At 69.0% G+C, this 17149-nt stretch overlaps 3 protein-coding genes across 5 annotated transcripts; 2 read left to right on the top strand and 1 right to left on the bottom strand.

Annotated features, from left to right (window-relative positions):
• Positions 1–1033: 1033 nt before the first annotated feature.
• On the bottom strand, positions 1034–5382 carry RGS11 (regulator of G protein signaling 11). The gene is made up of 16 exons (XM_054212281.1): positions 5286–5382; positions 4891–4941; positions 4691–4797; positions 4530–4581; positions 4400–4458; positions 4158–4234; positions 3956–4037; positions 3710–3778; positions 3014–3043; positions 2867–2928; positions 2504–2617; positions 2252–2367; positions 1890–1977; positions 1627–1765; positions 1469–1551; positions 1034–1399 (listed from the first exon to the last, which is right to left on the bottom strand). Exons 1-16 carry the CDS (start codon positions 5380–5382, stop codon positions 1273–1275), a joined length of 1353 nt encoding a protein of 450 aa, XP_054068256.1. The 3' UTR covers positions 1034–1272.
• A 2295-nt stretch (positions 5383–7677) lies between these two features.
• Positions 7678–11644, top strand: ARHGDIG (Rho GDP dissociation inhibitor gamma). 2 transcript variants are annotated; one of them, XM_054211936.1, is made up of 6 exons: positions 7678–7806; positions 8984–9166; positions 9915–9998; positions 10089–10165; positions 10867–10930; positions 11033–11637. In XM_054211936.1, the coding sequence occupies exons 1-6, from the start codon at positions 7734–7736 to the stop codon at positions 11230–11232; spliced, it is 681 nt and encodes a 226-aa protein (XP_054067911.1). In that variant the 5' UTR covers positions 7678–7733; the 3' UTR covers positions 11233–11637. The 2 variants fall into 2 exon arrangements, with proteins under 2 accessions (XP_054067911.1, XP_054067910.1); XM_054211935.1 differs by having other exon boundaries at positions 9915–10165; positions 11033–11644.
• A 72-nt stretch (positions 11645–11716) lies between these two features.
• On the top strand, positions 11717–15958 carry PDIA2 (protein disulfide isomerase family A member 2). Of its 2 annotated transcripts, none has more exons than XM_054211934.1 (11): positions 11717–12045; positions 13094–13300; positions 13585–13718; positions 13799–13936; positions 14008–14124; positions 14198–14323; positions 14405–14599; positions 14982–15102; positions 15275–15456; positions 15546–15629; positions 15781–15958. In XM_054211934.1, exons 1-11 carry the CDS (start codon positions 11814–11816, stop codon positions 15859–15861), a joined length of 1617 nt encoding a protein of 538 aa, XP_054067909.1. In that variant the 5' UTR covers positions 11717–11813; the 3' UTR covers positions 15862–15958. The 2 variants fall into 2 exon arrangements, with proteins under 2 accessions (XP_054067909.1, XP_054067908.1); XM_054211933.1 differs by having other exon boundaries at positions 15546–15632.
• The last annotated feature ends 1191 nt before the right edge of the window (positions 15959–17149 follow it).

Below are 17149 nucleotides of genomic sequence, written 5' to 3'. Positions count from 1 at the left end.
TAACCCAGCGGGGCCAACCCGCCTCTGCCCACCCCCCCGCCGGGGGCTCCGTGACCTGGTTTTACACCCCGGATTCCCGCTGCAGTCCATCAGCATGAAAATCTCACTCCGGGGCTTGGATTTGGATCAAGCCGGAGGGAGCCGCGTGGCAGGCGCTGTCTCCTGGAGCGCTGGGACCATCTGTCGCTGGCCGGTGGCTGCCAGCGCTGAGCTCCCAAGCTCCATCGTCTGACCGAGGCTCCCGCAGCTTCCCCTGCACCGAAGCCCCTCTCTCTGCCCTCTGCTCCGTGCCAGGGGTCCCGAGCTCTGCGGCAAGGAAGGACGCTGCTGGTCCCGAGCATCCCAAGCATCCCTGCCGTTTGTTGGCTGGGATGCTGGCTGGCACCACTTGGTCGTTGGTGGGCTGGGGACATCCCCATCCTGTGCGTGTCCCTGGGTGCGTGCAGGGTGGGCTGCGGGCCGAGGCTGGGCGCTGGGCAGGCAGCAGCCCCCCTCTCCTTTATATAACCCCCGGCATTAATCCCCCACAGCTGGGGCTCGGCTCCGGGGAAGGGAATAATCCCGCCGCCAGATCCTTAGCCTCTGCTCAGATTAATGGGCCGTGGGCAGGAAGAGCGGCTCAGCTGCCAGCCCCCGGGGCTCTCACAGCCTGGCTTTGTGGCCGGGGGCACCACTGGCCCCTGAAAAAAAGGCCTTTTTGTCCCCCCCCGGGGGCTGTACGAGGGCACATCGGTGGCTGCCGGGGGCTGAGTGCCCCAAGTGCCACTGGGCCGTGCCAGGAGGGCAGCTGGGGCTGGATTTTTGCCCCTCTGAGCGAGCAGAGTCGTGGGTGGGTGGTGGGACACTCTGAGTGTGCGTGCCTGGGGAGGTGGGGGGTGTGTGTGTGCACCCTTGTGGGTGCTGCGGTCATGGGAGGAGGTGGGACAGGACACCATCCAGCCCTGAGGGGTGGCCACCACCATGTGCCACCCTGCAGCCACCTCCCTGGTCCCCAAAAACCACAGGAGCCCCAGCCTTTCCCCACGGGGGCTTTATTGTCGTGTGCCCGGGGGGGACAGGAGTAGGGGGTGACCCAGCACCAGGCCGGCTGGGTGTGGCCTCCCCCCCACCCCAAGGGAGAGGAGGGTGTGGGGACGTGAGCGAGGGCTGCAGCGGGGCCAGCCTGGCCCCGGGGCTGCTGCGGGGGCGTCATATGGCTTCTCTCCTTCAGTGCTACTGCTGGCCAGGGCGTGCTGGGCAGGGGGCTTCCATGTTGGTGGGGGTCCAGGGTCCTCAGCTCTCCTCCTCGGGGACGGGGGCAGCCGCGGGGACCCTGCTCCTCTCCTCAGCGTCGCCCGCTGGCAGGAGCAGGGCCGGGCTGGGGCTGGAGTGCCGCTGCTTGCGCATGAAGGGGAAGACCCTGTGGGCAGAGAGGGGTGAGCGCCGGCAGGGACCACTCCAAATCTGGGGGTCCTGCCCCTGCTCTCACCTCTTCTTGGTCTCCGGGGGGATGATGGCCTCGGCCAGGAGGTTCCTGTAGAGCTCCGACTTGAGGAACCGTGGGTAGGAGTCCTGGGCGAGCAGAGGCGTCATGGCTCCTGCCCGACCCTGCCCTGCCCTGCCCAGCCCACCCCTGCCCTCGCCCACCTTCTTCATCAGCATGTAGATGTGCATCTGGGCATCGTCCATCACGTAGCGGTGGGGCGTCTTGATGCCCTCCAGCGTCCGCTCCATGGTCTTGCTGTCGATGTTCACCCAGCGCGTGGCTCCGGGGGCCAGGAACTGCCTGGGAGTCGCAGCCGGTGGCGAGTGCCCAGCCCCGCAGCGGGACGTAGCACCGTGATGGCCTGGGCCCCCCCCAAAACCCTGAACCCCCCCCCCCCGCCAGCCCTCACCCTGCTGGCACTCACTGGTAGATGGAGTCCACGATCTCGGTGATGCGGGACTGCTCCCCGTAGCGCAGCTCCTCACATGCCTCCCAGAAGCTCAGGTTCTCGGCTGGGGAGGGGGACATGGCATTGAGGATGGGGACATAGCCCCCCCAGGCCACCACAGCTGGGCCCCTGACCCAGCCAACCGTGGGGCCAAACCTCCTGGGAGGGAGGCAGCTGGTGCGATGTGGGGTGGTGGGTCCAGGGATGCTGGGACGTGGCAGTGGGTCAGGAGATGCTGGGATGTGGTGGTGGGTTTGGTGTTGCTGGGACGTGGTGGTGGGTCTGGGTGTGCGGGGATGGGAGGACGGGTTTGGGGGCGCAGGGATGGGGCCGCTCACCGCTGAACTCCTTCTTGAGGAAGTCGAGGAGTTGCGCCCGGCCCAGGGGGTCGGTGAGGAGCTCGCTGAAGTTGAACCCCCAGCGCTCCACACGCAGCTTCGTGGGGATCGGCACCCTGTGGGCGGCACCGGTGTCGGGGGAGCAGCCCAGGGCTGCCTGCATGGCCCCATCCCCTCCATTGCACCCCGGGTACTGGGGGGAGAGGTGGGGGCGGCCTGGGTGCTGCTGGCAGATCCTGTGCGGGTGCTTACGTGGGGGCATTCATGGTCCAGTATGTGGTGTCATCCGTGATCCAGGGGTTGCTGGGCAGGCAGCCGGACATGATGGGGTCGTGGGGCACGTACTGCTCGTTGAACTTGATGTACCTGCCAGGAGCGGCGGCTGGAGGCGGTCAAGGCCACCATCCCACTGCTGCCACCGGCCCCAGCCATCACAGGGACATGGTGGGGACATGCTCGTGCTCTGCGATGACCACGGAGCCTCGGCTCTGCTCCCCACCGAGGGCGACGGCAGCGCAGGTGCTGCGCTGCCAGCAGCCGGCTGCAGGGACACGGGTGCCCCCATCACCCCGATGGGGACCCTGCCCATGGCCAGGGCAGCCACCGGCCACTCACCCCTCGAGGCAGATGGAGGACTTCACCCTGGTCCTGGCCATGGCCTTCCTGCAGTACTCGATCTGTGGCCGGGCACATGGGGAGTGATGACGGGGTGCCCGGCAGCCCGTGTCCCCGGGAGCCGCCCCCGCCCCTCGCCCCGCTCACCTCCCGCTTGTAGTAATCCATGTTCTTGGTCTGCAAGAGATGCATGGGGCCGGGTGAGGGCATGGCAGGGCCAGGACATCGTGCCCACCAGCCCTGCCATCGTCACCTTGGGCAAGGACCCATGCATCCAGACCCCCTCTCCCCACCCCGGCACCCCATGGCCCATCCCCATGGCCTCCAGCCTCATCCCCCTCCTGGCTCAGCCTGCGCAGCCTGTGGGGTGAGCCCCGGCATCCACCACCCCACCAGCGTGGCCCCATCCCTGGGTTAGCGACACTTACGTGGGCAGAGGACACGGCATACGGCGCAGAGAAGAGAAAGTGGGTGGTTAGTGAGGATGGGCTGGGGGGGCGGAACGGGACACAGACTGGGGCAGAGTTAGTGGGGTCATGACATGGGGAAGGGTCTGGCGGCGGCTGCGGGCACCCCGGGCTGCCAGGGCACCCGGCAGCACGGCCGCCCCACGGGGATTAGCGGTGGTGGGTGCACAAGGACCCCCAGCTCAGCTGGGGGTGGGGGGGGCAGGCTGGACACAGATATGTTAGCAGAGCTGGGGCTTCCCCCCCCCCCCCAAAAAAATATGGGCACAGCCTGTGGGGGTGGCTGGGCACCCACCAGGGCATCCCAGCACACGGGGGTGGCTGTGCCCTGTGCCCGCTGGCAGCCCCGGGGGGTGCCGTCTCCCCCCCCACTCACCAGCTGGACGCGGGTGGTGTGGCGGTTCCTGCGCTCGGGCCCCTGCTCCAGCACGTTGGGGGCTCCTGGCTGCAACGACAGCACCGTGCCGGGGGCTGGCGGGACCCTCCGGCGACACCCCCGGCCCCGCTCACCGCGCCGGGGCCACACGCGGTGCCACCACCCCGATTGCTCCCTGCCAGCCCAGGGCTGCACCCGCAGCCTGGCACCCCCTTGTGCCCCCCCCCCACCCCATCCCATCCTCACCGGGGGCCGGTTGACGAGCCAGTACGCCTGCTCCTGGCAGTCGATGACGATGCGGTCGCCCTTCCGCCGCTGCTTGGCCGCCCTGCCCGTGTAAAGGCAGTGGGGTGGCGCTGGCACCCTGCCTGCCCCTGCACCCAGAGGTGCTCCCTCCAGCCCCGGTGGCTCCCCGCGGGGGGGGCGGCGGGGCCGTGCCCGCACTCACCGCAGCTGCTCCCGCGCCTGCATCACCACGAAGTCCCACGTGTGGTTGATCCGCTTGTGCAGGAGGTTGTAGTTGTCCTGGGGAGAGGCAGCGGCGGTGTCACCTCCCGAGGTGCAGCGTGACACCCTTCCCCTCGCCTGGCGCCGCGGCCCGTCACCGCTCCGGCACAGGGCGAGCCCAGACTCCTGGGTGCGCTGAGACCCAACCCAGCTCATCACAGGTGTGAGGAGGGTACCACTCACCTTCTCGTGCTCGATCAGGTCGCCCTGCTTGCGGATGTTCTTTTTGGCCAGGTAAATGGCTGCAAGAGGAGTGGCGGCACCTCAGGGGGAGCCAGGAAGGGGCTGCAGCCAGTGGCACGGTGGCACCTACCGTAGTCCAGCTCCGTGGCCGGCCACTTGGTGCTGGTCCAGAAATAGGGGGTCTGCGGGGGCAGGGGGGAGAGGCTGAGGCACAGTGCCGTGGGGTGCCACGGTGCCGGGCCGGGGGACCCCGAGGCTGTGGGGGTGCCCGTGCTGCTGGCAGGGCCGTACCTGGAATCGGTATGGCGACTCGTCCGCCCGCAGCACCAGGCTGCGGGGGTCTTTGAGGGGGTAGATGTAGCCGTGCTTCACGATGAGGTTGCCGAGGTGCAGCGACTCTGGGGGAGCGGGAATGGGGGGGCTGCATGGCGGCTCAGCAGCCCTGGACACCCCGGCCCCGCGGTGCCACTCGCCTGCTCCAGGGCACTCACCCTCCTCGGAGATGCCGTACTTCTGGATGAGCCACTCCACGATGTCATTCCCTGGGGACCGAGGCAAAGTTAGTGGGGTTTGATGGGGTCCCCCAAACCGGGCACAGGGAGGTTGCCGGGATGGGGCGCCCTGGCACGGCACGGCGGGTGCTGAGGGGGTCACGCAGGGTGACGGGGGCCCTGCCAAGGACGTGCTGGGCCGCCTGCCCCAGCAAGCGCCCGCCCCCCTCAGCCGATGCATAATTGATCCCAGCTGCAGCGCGGAGCACTGGCGGGTGCGGGGAGGCGAGTGGCGCGGGGGGCCACCACGCTGGGTGGTGGGTGCAGCGCCGGGGACACCCCGGGGAGCACCCGCACACCTCCCTCACCCCTCCGTGCACCTCGCGGGGACCCACCTGTCATGGCGTGGGGGATGACGGTGATGAGCAGGCGCTGGTTCCTCATCTTGATGCCCATGTCGGGGTCCTGCATGCTGACAATCATCCGCTCCATCTGCCGGGCAAGCACCTGCCACGCTCAGCCCCCCAGCCCAGGAGCACTGGGCACAGCCTGGCACACCCCCCCCCCCCCGGACCTGGATCACCCTGTGCCCGGCCTGGGGACAACCTGGCACCCCACAGCTGGCCCTGGGTCACCCTGTGCCCATTCTGGGGACAGCCTGGCCACCCTTGCTCCGACCCAAGGCACCCTGTGCCCACTCTGGGGACAGCCTGGTGCCCCACAGCCAGACCTGGGTCACCCTGTAGCTGTTCTGGGGACAGCCTGGCCACCGCTGCCCTGACCCAGGGCACCCTGTGCTCACTCTGGGGACAGCCTGGTGCCCTGCAGCCAGACCTGGGGCACCCAGCAGCCAGGGGAGCGTGCGATGCTGGAGGTGCGGGCACCCAGCCTCCCGGCATCCCTGGGCCGGGAACCGCCGGTTTTGGGGACGGAGCTCTGCGGGGGCTGTAGCATCCCCCGGGCTGGGGCTGACCCTGCGGCTGCGGGGCGCTGCCCGTGGGTGTCCCCGCCTGGGGCGGTGCCCGGGGCCCCGCGGCGGGGCCGGGGCCGGGGTGGTGCCCGCTGTCCCGCGGTGCAGGAGACAGTGCTGGTACTCGGTCCCCGGCCATCCCGACGCCCGGTCCCCGATGCCCGCCGTGCCCGGTGCAGTGCCGGTGCCCGGTCCCCGCCATGCCCTGTCCCCACCGTGCCGGTGCCCGATCCCCGCGGTGCGAGCGCCCGGTCCCCGTGGTACCCGGTCCCCACGGTACCCGGTCCCCACGGTGCGCGGTGCGGTGGCCGGCGCGGTGCCCGCTCCCCGTGCGGCCGGTGCCGGGGCCGGTGCCGTCTCACCTTGCGCAGACAGGGCATCTGGAGGCGGGGGTGCCGGCCGCGGGGGCCGCCGATGGTCATCGCGGGTGCGCGCCCCGCTCCGCGCCGCCCGGCCCCGCCCCGCCCCTGCCACGCCCGGCCCCGCCCCCGGCCCCGCCCCACCTCGCGCCAACCCCCCCGCACCCGCCGCCGTCGGCGCCGGGCTCCCCGACGGGCACCCCGGGGCCGGGACCGTCCCCCACTTCCGACGACGGGACCCCCCGGACCGTCCCGCCGGGACCCGGTCCCCCGCACCCCGCACCGCCCGGGGCCGCCGCTCTGCCGGCCGCGTCGGGGCGGGGGGTGCCCGGTCTGAGCCGGTGGGCTGCCGGGTGTAGGCGCGGGAAACGCTGTGGCTGTTGGAAGGGCTGTGCGGGCAGGGTGCGGGCAGGGTGCCGGCAATACAGGCAGGGCACGGGCAGGGTGCGGGCAGGGTGCCGGCAATACAGGCAGGGCACGGGCAGGGTGCGGGCAGTGCGAGGGGAAGCGCGGGCAGCGCTCGCAGGGTGGGTGCAGCATGCGGGGGGTGCAGGCAGGGTGCGGGCAGCGCACTGAGGGTGCAGGCAGGGTGCGGGCAGTGCATTTAGGGTGCAGGCAGGGTGCTGTGGGGTGCAGGCAGCACATTCAGGGCACAGGCAGGGTGCGGCCAGTGCACTGAGGGTGCAGGCAGGGTGCTTTGAGGATGCAGGCAGGGTGCAGGCAGTGCTTTGAGGGTACAGGCAGGATGCTTGCGGGGTGCAGGCAGCGTATTCAGGGCACAGGCAGGCTGCTTTCAGGATACAGGCAGGGTGCAGGCAGTGCTTTGAGGGTACAGGCAGGCTGCTTGCGGGGTGCAGACTATGCTTTCGGGGTGCAGGCAGTGCATTGAGGGTGCAGGCAGGCTGCTTGTGGGTGCAGGCTGCTTGCGGGGTGCAGGCAGGGGTGTAGGCAGCGCTTTCGGGGTGCGGGCAGTGCATTGAGGGTGCAGGCAGGATGCTTGCGGGGTGCAGGCTGCTTGCGGGGTGCAGGCAGGGGCAGGCAGCGCTTTCGGGGTGCAGGCAGGCTGCTTGCAGGGCGCGGGCAGCGCGGCCAAGCTGTTGTCAGGGTGCGAGGGCTGTGGGCAAGGGGCGGGCAGGGTGCGGGCAGGGCGGGCAGCGCGGGCGGGCGGTGCGCGGGCGCGCAGGGCGGATGAGCTCACTGCAGTCTCGCCGCCCATGAGCGGCGGGGCTGGAGCCGCCGAGGGGCGGGGGCGGGCGGGGGCGGGCAGCGGAGCCGCCGCGTCTGCGGGAGCCGCCGCCGCCGCCCCGCCGGGCCGCGCCGGGCAGCGCAGCGGGGAGCGCCGGGGGAGCGGAGCGGAGCGGCCGGTACCGCCGAGCAGCGGCGGCGGCGGGCGGGAGGAGCGCGGCCGCGGGGGCCCCCGGCGGAGCCCGCCGACACCGGCAGAGCCGCGCCCCGGGCCCCGGCAGCCGCCGCCCCGCCCGGCCCCGGGGGCGCCGGGCCCGGCCGGCCCGGCCATGCTCGGGCTGGATGTGTGCGAGGCCGGCGGGCAGCTGCTGGAGCTGCTCTGGCTGGCGCTCTGCTACCGAGGTGAGGGGCGGCGGGCCCGGGGAGCGCGGCCCCGCGGCGGGGAGGGCATCGCCCCGGTGCCCCCGGGGTGGGCATCGTCTGGGGGCGGCGGGGTGGGCATCGCCCCGGGTCGGGGAGCATCGCCCCGGGTCCCCCAACAAGGGGAACATCCCCCCCGGCACCGGGTGTGTTCAGGAGTGAGCGTCACCCCAGGCCCTGGGGGACCGGAGCATCCTGCAGGGGCGGGGGACCACCCAGCTGCACCTCTGCCACCTCGCAGCCTGGCATGTGGCACCCAGCACCCCCCACACTGTCCTGGCACCCCTGGGCGGGGGCATCCCCGGGCTGGGAGCCAGCATGGCCGGGTGCCGCACGCTGCCGTGACGGCCGGGTGCCCCGGGGTGCAGGGCCTCTGCCTTTGCTGGGGTCCCCGAGGTGCAGCGGGGCCACCGCTCTGCGCCCCGGTCACCACCGCTGCCCTGGGGACCCCCCCACAGCTGGCCCTGCAGCCCTGGGGGGCTGAGCGCCCCAGCCTGTTGTCCCTAGCATGTCCCCAGGGTTGGGGTTCCCAGGGGCTTTGGGGAGCTCAGTGCTTGCAGCCAGAAGGGTGACAGGCACTGGGGGGGGAAGGAATGCAGCAGGCAGGGCAGAGTCAGGGGCCATGGGGACATCGCCTGCCCTTGTGCCCCCCCCTCGTCAGCCTGGCATCCACCGGAGCCACCATTTGCCCCAGAGCTGTTTTTTTTCCCTGCAGCCGCTGGTGGTTTGGGGTGGGAGATGGGGCTGGTGGCTGCCCAGAGGGGTTAGAGGAGGCTGCAGGGTGGTGACAAGGTCCTCTCCGGGTGACGGGGTATGAAGGCCCCTGGCAGGCTGCGGGGGGCTGCAAGCACCCCCCAGACTTTGCACACCACGTAGGCACCAGCTTGTCTTGCTCCATGACCGTGCGGAAATGCAGCCGGCGGCAACGCCTCGGGTCTCATCTGTGCCACCAGGCCCTGGGGACACGGAGCCTGGTGGCGTCACCACAGCCCTGAGCAGGGTGACAACTCGGCTGCCCCACAGGGGATTGTCCACATCCATCCGTGATACGTCCCAGCTCAGCCACCCCCTGCCCACCAATGCTTGCGTGTCACAGGGTGGGGGGTGTCCCCTGGGGTGTCCCCGGGGCGGCGGGACTGCCACTGCCTGTCCTCCACAGACATCATGGCTGACAAGGAGGGGGTGACGCTGTCACTGGAGGAGGAGGAGGATGCCGATGTGGCCCTGGCGTACAAGACGCCGGAGAAGAAGAGCCTGCGGGAGATCCAGGAGCTGGACCCGGGGGACGAGAGCCTGCGGAAGTACAAGCAGGCTCTGCTGGGTGCCATCCCTGCCGCCGTGGGTAAGGCCGGGGGGTGCCCGCTGGGACCAGGCACCCCGGCACCCCACCATCTGGGCTAGGGGATGCAGCCTCTGCAGATGCAGGGAGCGCAGGCGTCCCCAGCTCCCGTGGGACGTCCCCAGCAGGGAGAGCGGGCCCTGGCTGGCATCGCCTGTGGGTGCTGCCTGTGCCCCCCGCCTGCACGGAGACCCCGGCATCCCCCTCGCCGACACCGTAAGGGCTGCCCGGGGACCCCGGTTGCCTTGGTTACGGGATCACCGCCGCAGTTTCCATAGGAACGGTTACAAGGGACCGGGAAATTCATTGGGATGACACAGACGGAGTGAGCAGCTGCGGGGGCCCGGGGTGGCTGTGGGTGCCCAGACAGTACCCCCCACTCCCCGTGGCACCCCCGGCAACCACCCCAGCCTGCTGCTGCCCTCGGTGTCTGGGTGGTGGGTGCATGACAGCGGGGGGGGGGTGTGTGCAAGGTCGTGAGGTGGGCGCACATCAGCGGGGTACAAATTGGTGGAGTGCATTATGGCGTGCGTGCAGGCTGATGGGGGGGTGGGTTGGGCTGGTGGGGGGGTGCAAGCTGCTGATGGGGGGCAGGTTGGGCTGTTGAGGTGCAATTCAGCTCCTAAACACCCCCACCATGAGCACGGTGGCCCTTCATGCCATTATGGGGGGGGGGGCGCTGGGCAGCCCCCCAGGTGCTGGTGGGCTGGGTGCAGGTGGGTAAGGTCTGTGCCCTGCCGCTTGTCCCTAGATGCCAGCGTGCCCAACGTGCAGGTGACGAGGCTCACCCTGATGTGCGAGCAGGCACCAGGGCCCATCACCATGGACTTGACAGGTGAGCAGTGGGGGCACCCCTGGGAGGAGGAGGAGGAGGACAGGAGGAGGAGAAAGGGGTGCCAAGCTCACGGGCCGTCTCCCCGCGCAGGAGACCTGGAGGTGCTGCGGGGCCGAGCCTTCGTGCTGAAGGAGGGGGTGGACTACAGGGTGAAGGTGTCCTTCAAGGTGAGGCGAGTGCATGATTCCCTGCGCCCACTGGCTGGCAGGAGACCCTGCCTGGAGTCCTCACCCCCTGGGGTCCCTGCTGCCCTGTGTCCCTGCCCTCACATCCTGGGGTCCCTGTCCCATGGGGTCCCTGCTCCTTATGGACCCCTTTTCCCATGTGTCCCTGCCCCATGGTGTCCCTGATGCCACCCATGGGTTCCCTGCCACCTGGTGTCCGTGCTGCCTTGGGGTGTCTGCTCCCCACCTCTCACCTCATAGTGTCCCTGCCCTCCTGGGGGGGTCCCTGCCCTCCTGGGTCCCGGCCGCCCTGGGAGTCCTTGCTGCCCCCAACATCACTGCCACCTCAGGGTGCCTGCCACCCCAGGGTGCCTGTCACCCCAGGGTCCTTGCCCCACTTGAGGGTCCTTGACACCCCAGGGTCCCTGCCCCTCTTGGCAGTCCTGTCCACATTGGGTCCCTGCCTTTTCCCAGGGTTCCCCAGGTGTCCCTGCCATCCCAGGGTCCCTGCCCCTCTTGGGTGTCCCTGCCACTCTTGATGCTGCTCAGTCCTGCCCAAGAACCTGGATCCTGGCTGGGGGGGCTCCAGGATGGGGTTTTAATTGTGGATGCCCCCCCCCCCTCCCCCAAGGCCAGGGGTCCCCAGGGCGGGTGGCACCAAGCCGTGGAGCAGCACCCATGGCGTCCCTGCCCTCTGCCCACAGGTGAACAGGGAGATCGTCTGCGGGCTGCGGTGCCTGCACCTCACCTACCGCCGGGGCCGGCCCGGTGAGTGGGGCCGGGGGGGCCGGGGGTGGTGGCTGGGGGCAGGGGGAGGTCTGTGCCACCCTGTCCCCACTCACCCGTCCTCCCTCTCCCCATCTCGCCCAGTGGACCGCGACGTCTTCATGGTGGGCAGCTACGCGCCGCGGGCCGAGGAGTACGAGGTGGTGACGCCGGCGGAGGAGGCGCCGCGGGGCTGGCTGGCACGGGGCTCCTACCGCGTCCGCTCCCTCGTCACCGACGACGACAAGACGGAGCATCTCTCCTGGGAGTGGGGCCTCTGCATAAAGAAGGCCTGGGAGGACTGACCCCCCCACACCCCCCGCCCCCAACCCGCACCCCGGTGTCCCCCCTGCCAGCTCGGGGACGTGGTGCCCACCAGCCCAGGGGACACCTTGCCGGCACCGCTGCCCTCGCCCCCGTCCTGTGAAGGGTGTGTGTGTGGGGGGTCCCTTAGCGAGCGGGTGCCCACGGTCGTGGTCTTCGCAACCAAAGTTATTTTTAATTGCTGTTTTTTTTTTAAATACCAACGCCTGCCTGGTCCCCGTGGTGTCCCCATCGCTGGGGCCGTGACACCACTGTGCCCGGCCGCCCGCCCAGTCGCAGGCTGTGCTCTTCCATCGCCATTAAACCCTACAGACTGGTCTCTTACTGGTGTGTCCGCGCCCCCATCACCTCTGCCCGTCCCCCCCCGCCATTGGCAGGGCCAGGTTCCCCCACAGGGACGGGCGGCTGGAAAACAGCCACCTGGTCCCGCTGCCTTATCGGCAGTGCCGGGCAGCCAGTAGCAGAGGGCCACGAGCCCCAGGGGACCGGCACCACCCGCCCTGTGGCCCTTATCTGGGTCCTTCCCCCCCCAACCCCGGGCGCTGGATCTGTTGGTGGCACCATGCGGGGCTGCGGGGGACGGCTGGTTTGGGTGCTGGTGCTGTCGCTGGCCTGGCTGGGGCTGGCGGTGGGGGGCGAGGAGGAGGATGGGGAGGTGGTGGCGGAGGAGGAGGAGGAGGGGGATGATGAAGTGCTCTCGGACGAGCTGAAGGAGGAAGATGGTGTCCTGGTGCTCCACGAGCACAACTTCGCCCGTGCCCTGAGCGAGCATCAGCTGCTGCTGGTGGAGTTCTGTGAGTCCTCTGAGGAGGAGCCCCTGCTGCGGGCAGGGGTACGGGTAGGGGTACGGGCAGGGGTGTGGGTGCAGAAGGGGGCACAGCGTCTGTGTGGGGGGCGGTGGGCAGGGACAGGGGTACAGCAGGGGCAAAGGTGTGGGTCAGAGGGGCAGGGGCACAGGACATGGTGTGTGAGAGGGTAAGGGAACGGGGCATGGGACATGGGGGCAGGGACCTGGGGCAGGCACTTGGGGCATGGTATGGGGGCAGGGACATGGGGCAGGGACAGGGGCATGGGGCAGGGACACAGGGCATAGGCACGGGGTACGGAATGTGTAGCAGGGACATGGGACAGGGCAGGGGACAGGAGGCAGGGACACAAGGTGAAGGGGGTGGGACACAGGCCACGGTGCAGGGGACAGGGACATGGGGCAGAGGGTTCAGACATGGGACAGGGACATGGGGCAGAGGGTTCAGACATGGGACAAGGCCACAGGGCAGAGGCATGGGGCGAGGGACGTGCAGCAGGGACATGGGACTGGGGACATGAGGCAGGGACACAAGGTGAAGGGGGATGGACATGGTGCAGGGGACAGGGACATGGGGCAGGGGCTTCGGACATGGGACAGGGCAGGAGACACGAGGCAGGGACACAAGGTGAAGGGGGTGGGACATGGTGCAGGGGACTGGGACAGAGACATGGGGCAGGGGCTTGGGACATGGGACAGGGACATGGGGCAGGGCCACAGGGCAGAGACATGGGGCAGGGGACATTTATCAGGGACAAGTGACAAGGCAGGGGACATGAGGCAGCGACACAAGGTGAGGGGGTGGGACATGGACCACAGTGCAGGGGACAGGGACACGGGGCAGAGGCTTGGGACAAGAGTCAGGGACACGAGGTGAAGGGGGTGGGACATGGGCCACAGTGCAGGGGACAGGGGCATGAGCTGGAGTCCACCAGGCTCATGCAGCCATTATGTGCCCCAGCCACCCGCTGAGCCTGGGGGCACCCAAAAGTCCGTCCAGGGCTGTCCCGGCCCCTCACGCTGTCCCCTGCCCGCAGATGCGCCGTGGTGCGGGCACTGCCAGCGGCTGGCCCCCGCCTTCGCCCAGGCGGCCGCTGCGCTGAGGGACGAGTCCAGCCCGGCGCGGCTGGGCAAGGTGGACGCCACGGCGCAGACGGCCCTGGCCAGCGAGTTCGGCATCACCTCCTACCCCACGCTCAAGCTTTTCCGTGATGGCAACCGCACCCACCCCCTCGCCTACACCGGTAGGACCATGGCAACCGCCAAGGGGGACACTGGGACAGGCTGGGACACAGGGTTGGGTGGCAGGAGGTGGCGGTGAGAGGGGTGGCAATGTCTGGACAGTGAGTGGGGTGGCAGTGTGGTGATGGTGACAGCAGGCAGTGTCACAGTGTGATAGTGCCTGGGTGACCGGCGGTGATGGCAGCGACGTGGCAGCCTGGTGATGGCAGGTGGGTGTCTCGGTGGGGGGTGGCAGCCCGGCGAGGGGTGGCCGGGGTGACGGCAGGGGCCCTGCCCCGCATGGCAGGCCACATGGACGCCAAGGGCATCGTGCGCTGGATGGAGCGTCGGGCCGGCCCCAGCGCCACGCTGCTGCAGGACGCCGACACCGCCGCCGCCTTTGTTGGCTCCCAGGACGTGGTGGTCGTCGGCTTCTTCAAGGTGGGCTGGGGCGGGCGGGGGGTGGGGTGTGGATCAGGGCTGTGGCCGTGGCCGTGGCCACTCACGGGGTGGCCACGCAGGACCTGGAGAGCGAGGCAGCCCAGGTGTTTTACGAGGTGGCCGGCGAGGTGGTGGACATGACGTTTGGTGTGGCCGAGGCGGCTGAGGTCTTCGAGGCGTACGGGCTGTCAGCCGACACCGTCTGCCTCTTCAAGAAGGTGAGGGGGTGGCAGGGGGTGGCGGGGCCGTCCTGTCCCCTCACAGCCCTCACAGTCCCTCGCCCTGACAGTTCGATGAGGGACGGACAGACTTCCCCGTGGACTCGGCGCGGGGGCTGGATGCGGCCGAGCTCACCCAGCTGCTCCGCGTCCACAGGCTGGAGCTGGTGATGGAGTTCACCAATGAGGTATGGCCCATCCCCATCCCCATCCCCACCAGGGCCATGGCCCCCCAGCCCTCACCCTCCTCCTCCTCCCCAGACCTCCGACCACATCTTCGGTGCCAAGATCCCCCACCACATGCTGCTATTCCTCAACAAGTCGTCATCCGGGCAGCTGGTGCTGCGGGATGGCTTCCGGGCGGCCGCTGGCACCTTTCGGGGCAAGGTGAGGAGGTCCCATGGTGGGGACATGGTGGGGGTGACCATGGCGCAACCCGAGCTTCAGTGTCACCCATCCCCTGCCCAGGTGCTCTTCGTGGTGGTGGACGTGGCTGGGTACGGTGCTGATGTCCTGCCCTTCTTCGGCCTGACACCCGCTGATGCCCCTACCCTGCGCCTAGTCAAGATGGAGAACAACCGCAAGTACCAGATGGACCAGGACGTCTTCTCAGACACGGCCATACGCACCTTCGTTCAGGGGGTGCTGGATGGCAAGGTGAAGGTGAGGGATGTGGCACCGTGCCAGCCAGCACCAAGGATGCCTCTCCGTGGTGAGCGGTGGGCTGTTAACTCTGAAGCCTAATCATGGCAGTCGTGCGGTGAACACCAGCTGCCTGCTTGCTGATGCTTGTGCTGCCAGGCCTGAGGATTTGGGGGGAGGAGGGTGTTATGGAAAAGGAGGCAGGAGAACATCAGTGTGGAGACACATAGAGCTGGGATGGTGGCAGAGGGCAAGAGGTGGTCCGAAAGGCAGCAGAGGAGCACCCCTGGCTGCAGACTGGGGACCCCCATCCCTGTCCTGCCCTGTCCCCTGAGTGCCTGAGTCCCACGGGGGCCCTGACACCGCTCAACACATGCTGTGGCTGTCCCGGCTGTCCCCACAGCCCCGCCTGCTGAGCGCGGAGCCCCCTGAGGACTGGGACACACGGCCCGTTAAAGTCCTGGTGGGGAAGACCTTCGAGCAGGTGGCCTACGACGAGACCAAGAACGTCTTTGTCAAGTTCTGTAAGTGCTGGGGCCACCCGCGGCCCTCCTCGAGCTCTGCCATGGGGCTCAGCGCCCTGCCACGGCAGCCCCCAGCCCCGTCCCTGACCCTTCGCCCCGGGGACGCTGCACCCCGACCCCGGCAGAGCCCCGGTCCCCTGGCTTGTCCCCTGGCACCGCGCCCATCCTGCAGATGCCCCGTGGTGCTCCCACTGCCAGGCGATGGCGGCCGCCTGGGAGGAGCTGGGCGAGCGCTACAAGGACCGCGAGGACATTGTCATCGCTGAGCTGGACGCCACAGCCAACGAGCTGGAGAACATCACTATCCACGGCTTCCCCACCCTGCACTACTTCCCCGCGGGGCCGGGCAGGAAGGTCAGTGGGGGCACCCGGGGGCACCCTGGCTCGGCCAGCACCCGGGGGATGGGGTGACCCCTCATGTCCCTTCCATCCCCTGGCTCCAGATGGTTGAGTACAAAAGCAACCGGGATGTGGAGACCTTCTCCAAGTTCCTGGAAAATGGGGGGACGCTGCCCGAGGAGCCGCCTGCGGTGAGTGAGCCCCCCCCAGACCCCAGGGCTGGGGACCCCCACCCAGGCCAGGGCAGCCCCCAGCCTTCACCGGTCAAGGGGACGGGTCCCGCGGGATGGGGACGGGGACAGGCAGGGGGTGTCCATGCCTCACTGCTGTCTTCTCCAGGTGCCCAAGACCCCTGAGAACAGCACGGGGCGGGAGGAGCCGAGTCCGCTCGGGACGGCGGAGTCCCGGGATGAGCTGTGAGCCCCATCACACTCCGGCACATGTGATAAATGTCCTGGAAATGATGCGGGCTCTGGTCTGTGTCTGCGGCCCCCCCTCCCACGTCTTGGGGAGCGCCTGCGTGTCTTGGGGATGCAGAGCCCCCCCCGACAGCTGAACCTGGGGGGTCTCCCAGTGACATAGGGTGGCCGAGGCCACAGAGGACATGGCCCTGCGGGGAGCTCGGTGCTCTCCACGCTGGCCCTTGTGCTGGGCTGCCAGGGGGGACCAGCTGGGAGTCTCCCCATCCTGGCTCCCAGGCAGCGCCCCCCACCTCAGGCCTGGGCTCCACAATCATGTACCTGCCCCAGGAGCTGCCGTCACAGCGGGGGACGACAAGAGCCCAATGTGGTGCTCTAAAGGCTCCTCTTAAGCCTGGCTCACAGCCTCCGGGGCCCCCCAGCATCCCCCAAAACCCCCAGCACCGTCCCCTCTTGCTGGGCCAGCTGCTCCCAGACCCTGGGTGATTCCCACGGGGGCAACGCCATGGTCCCCCAGGGCCAGGACGTGCCCAGCCACCCCTCAAGGGAGCCCCACGGCCCCCCCCCCAGCCCCACCATGTGCCAGAGCAGGGAGGGCCCTTCGCCTGACCTGCCCCATCCTCCATCTGCTCCGCGGGGAAGGAAGAAAGCAGCAGGCGGTGGGACGTGGGGTTTTATTTCAATTTTATCCAAGTACCTTTGAAAAGATCATTGTACAAGTCAGCACATGAGTATGCAGAGGAGACGTCGCCGGGGCCGCGTGGCCACTGTACATATTTACAGGGGACCCCCCCCTTCCCCCAAGAAAAAAAGGGGGAGACAGAAATCCCGGGCATGTTAACAACCTCACCAGACACAACACCATCAGAACTTAAAAAAAAAAAAAGAGGGGGGGAGGAAAAACGCTCGTAACGCTGTTCCTGGGCTGAAAACGATTGCGGATTTTGCTGGACTTCACGTAGCGTATAGGCAAGTCACAGAACCGTGTTTTAAAGGCACTCGGTGACATATACAACAGGCTGAGTGGCATCCCGGGGTCCCCAGCAGCTCCAAGGCGTCACCACGGCCAAGAGCAGCACCGGGCAAGGCGAGTGCTGATGGGGAAGCCCCCCAGCTTTGAGGGCCACCCCCGGTTTCTGCAGGGTGGGCCAGGGCTGGTCTCCGAAGGAGCCAGGGCAGAGCCGTGGCCGTGCTGGAGCAAGGCAGGGTTGAGGGCAAGGTTGGGGGGGCACCAGTGCAGCCCCCAGCTTTCTTGCGGCCGAGTAAGCCCAGGAGGCTTCCCAGGGTGC

The sequence above is a fragment of the Rissa tridactyla genome, chromosome 8 (assembly GCF_028500815.1).
Source record: "Rissa tridactyla isolate bRisTri1 chromosome 8, bRisTri1.patW.cur.20221130, whole genome shotgun sequence".
Classification (NCBI taxonomy): domain Eukaryota; kingdom Metazoa; phylum Chordata; class Aves; order Charadriiformes; family Laridae; genus Rissa; species Rissa tridactyla.
Note: the sequence above shows the minus strand (reverse complement) of the source record. Positions and strands in the feature narration are given on the sequence as shown.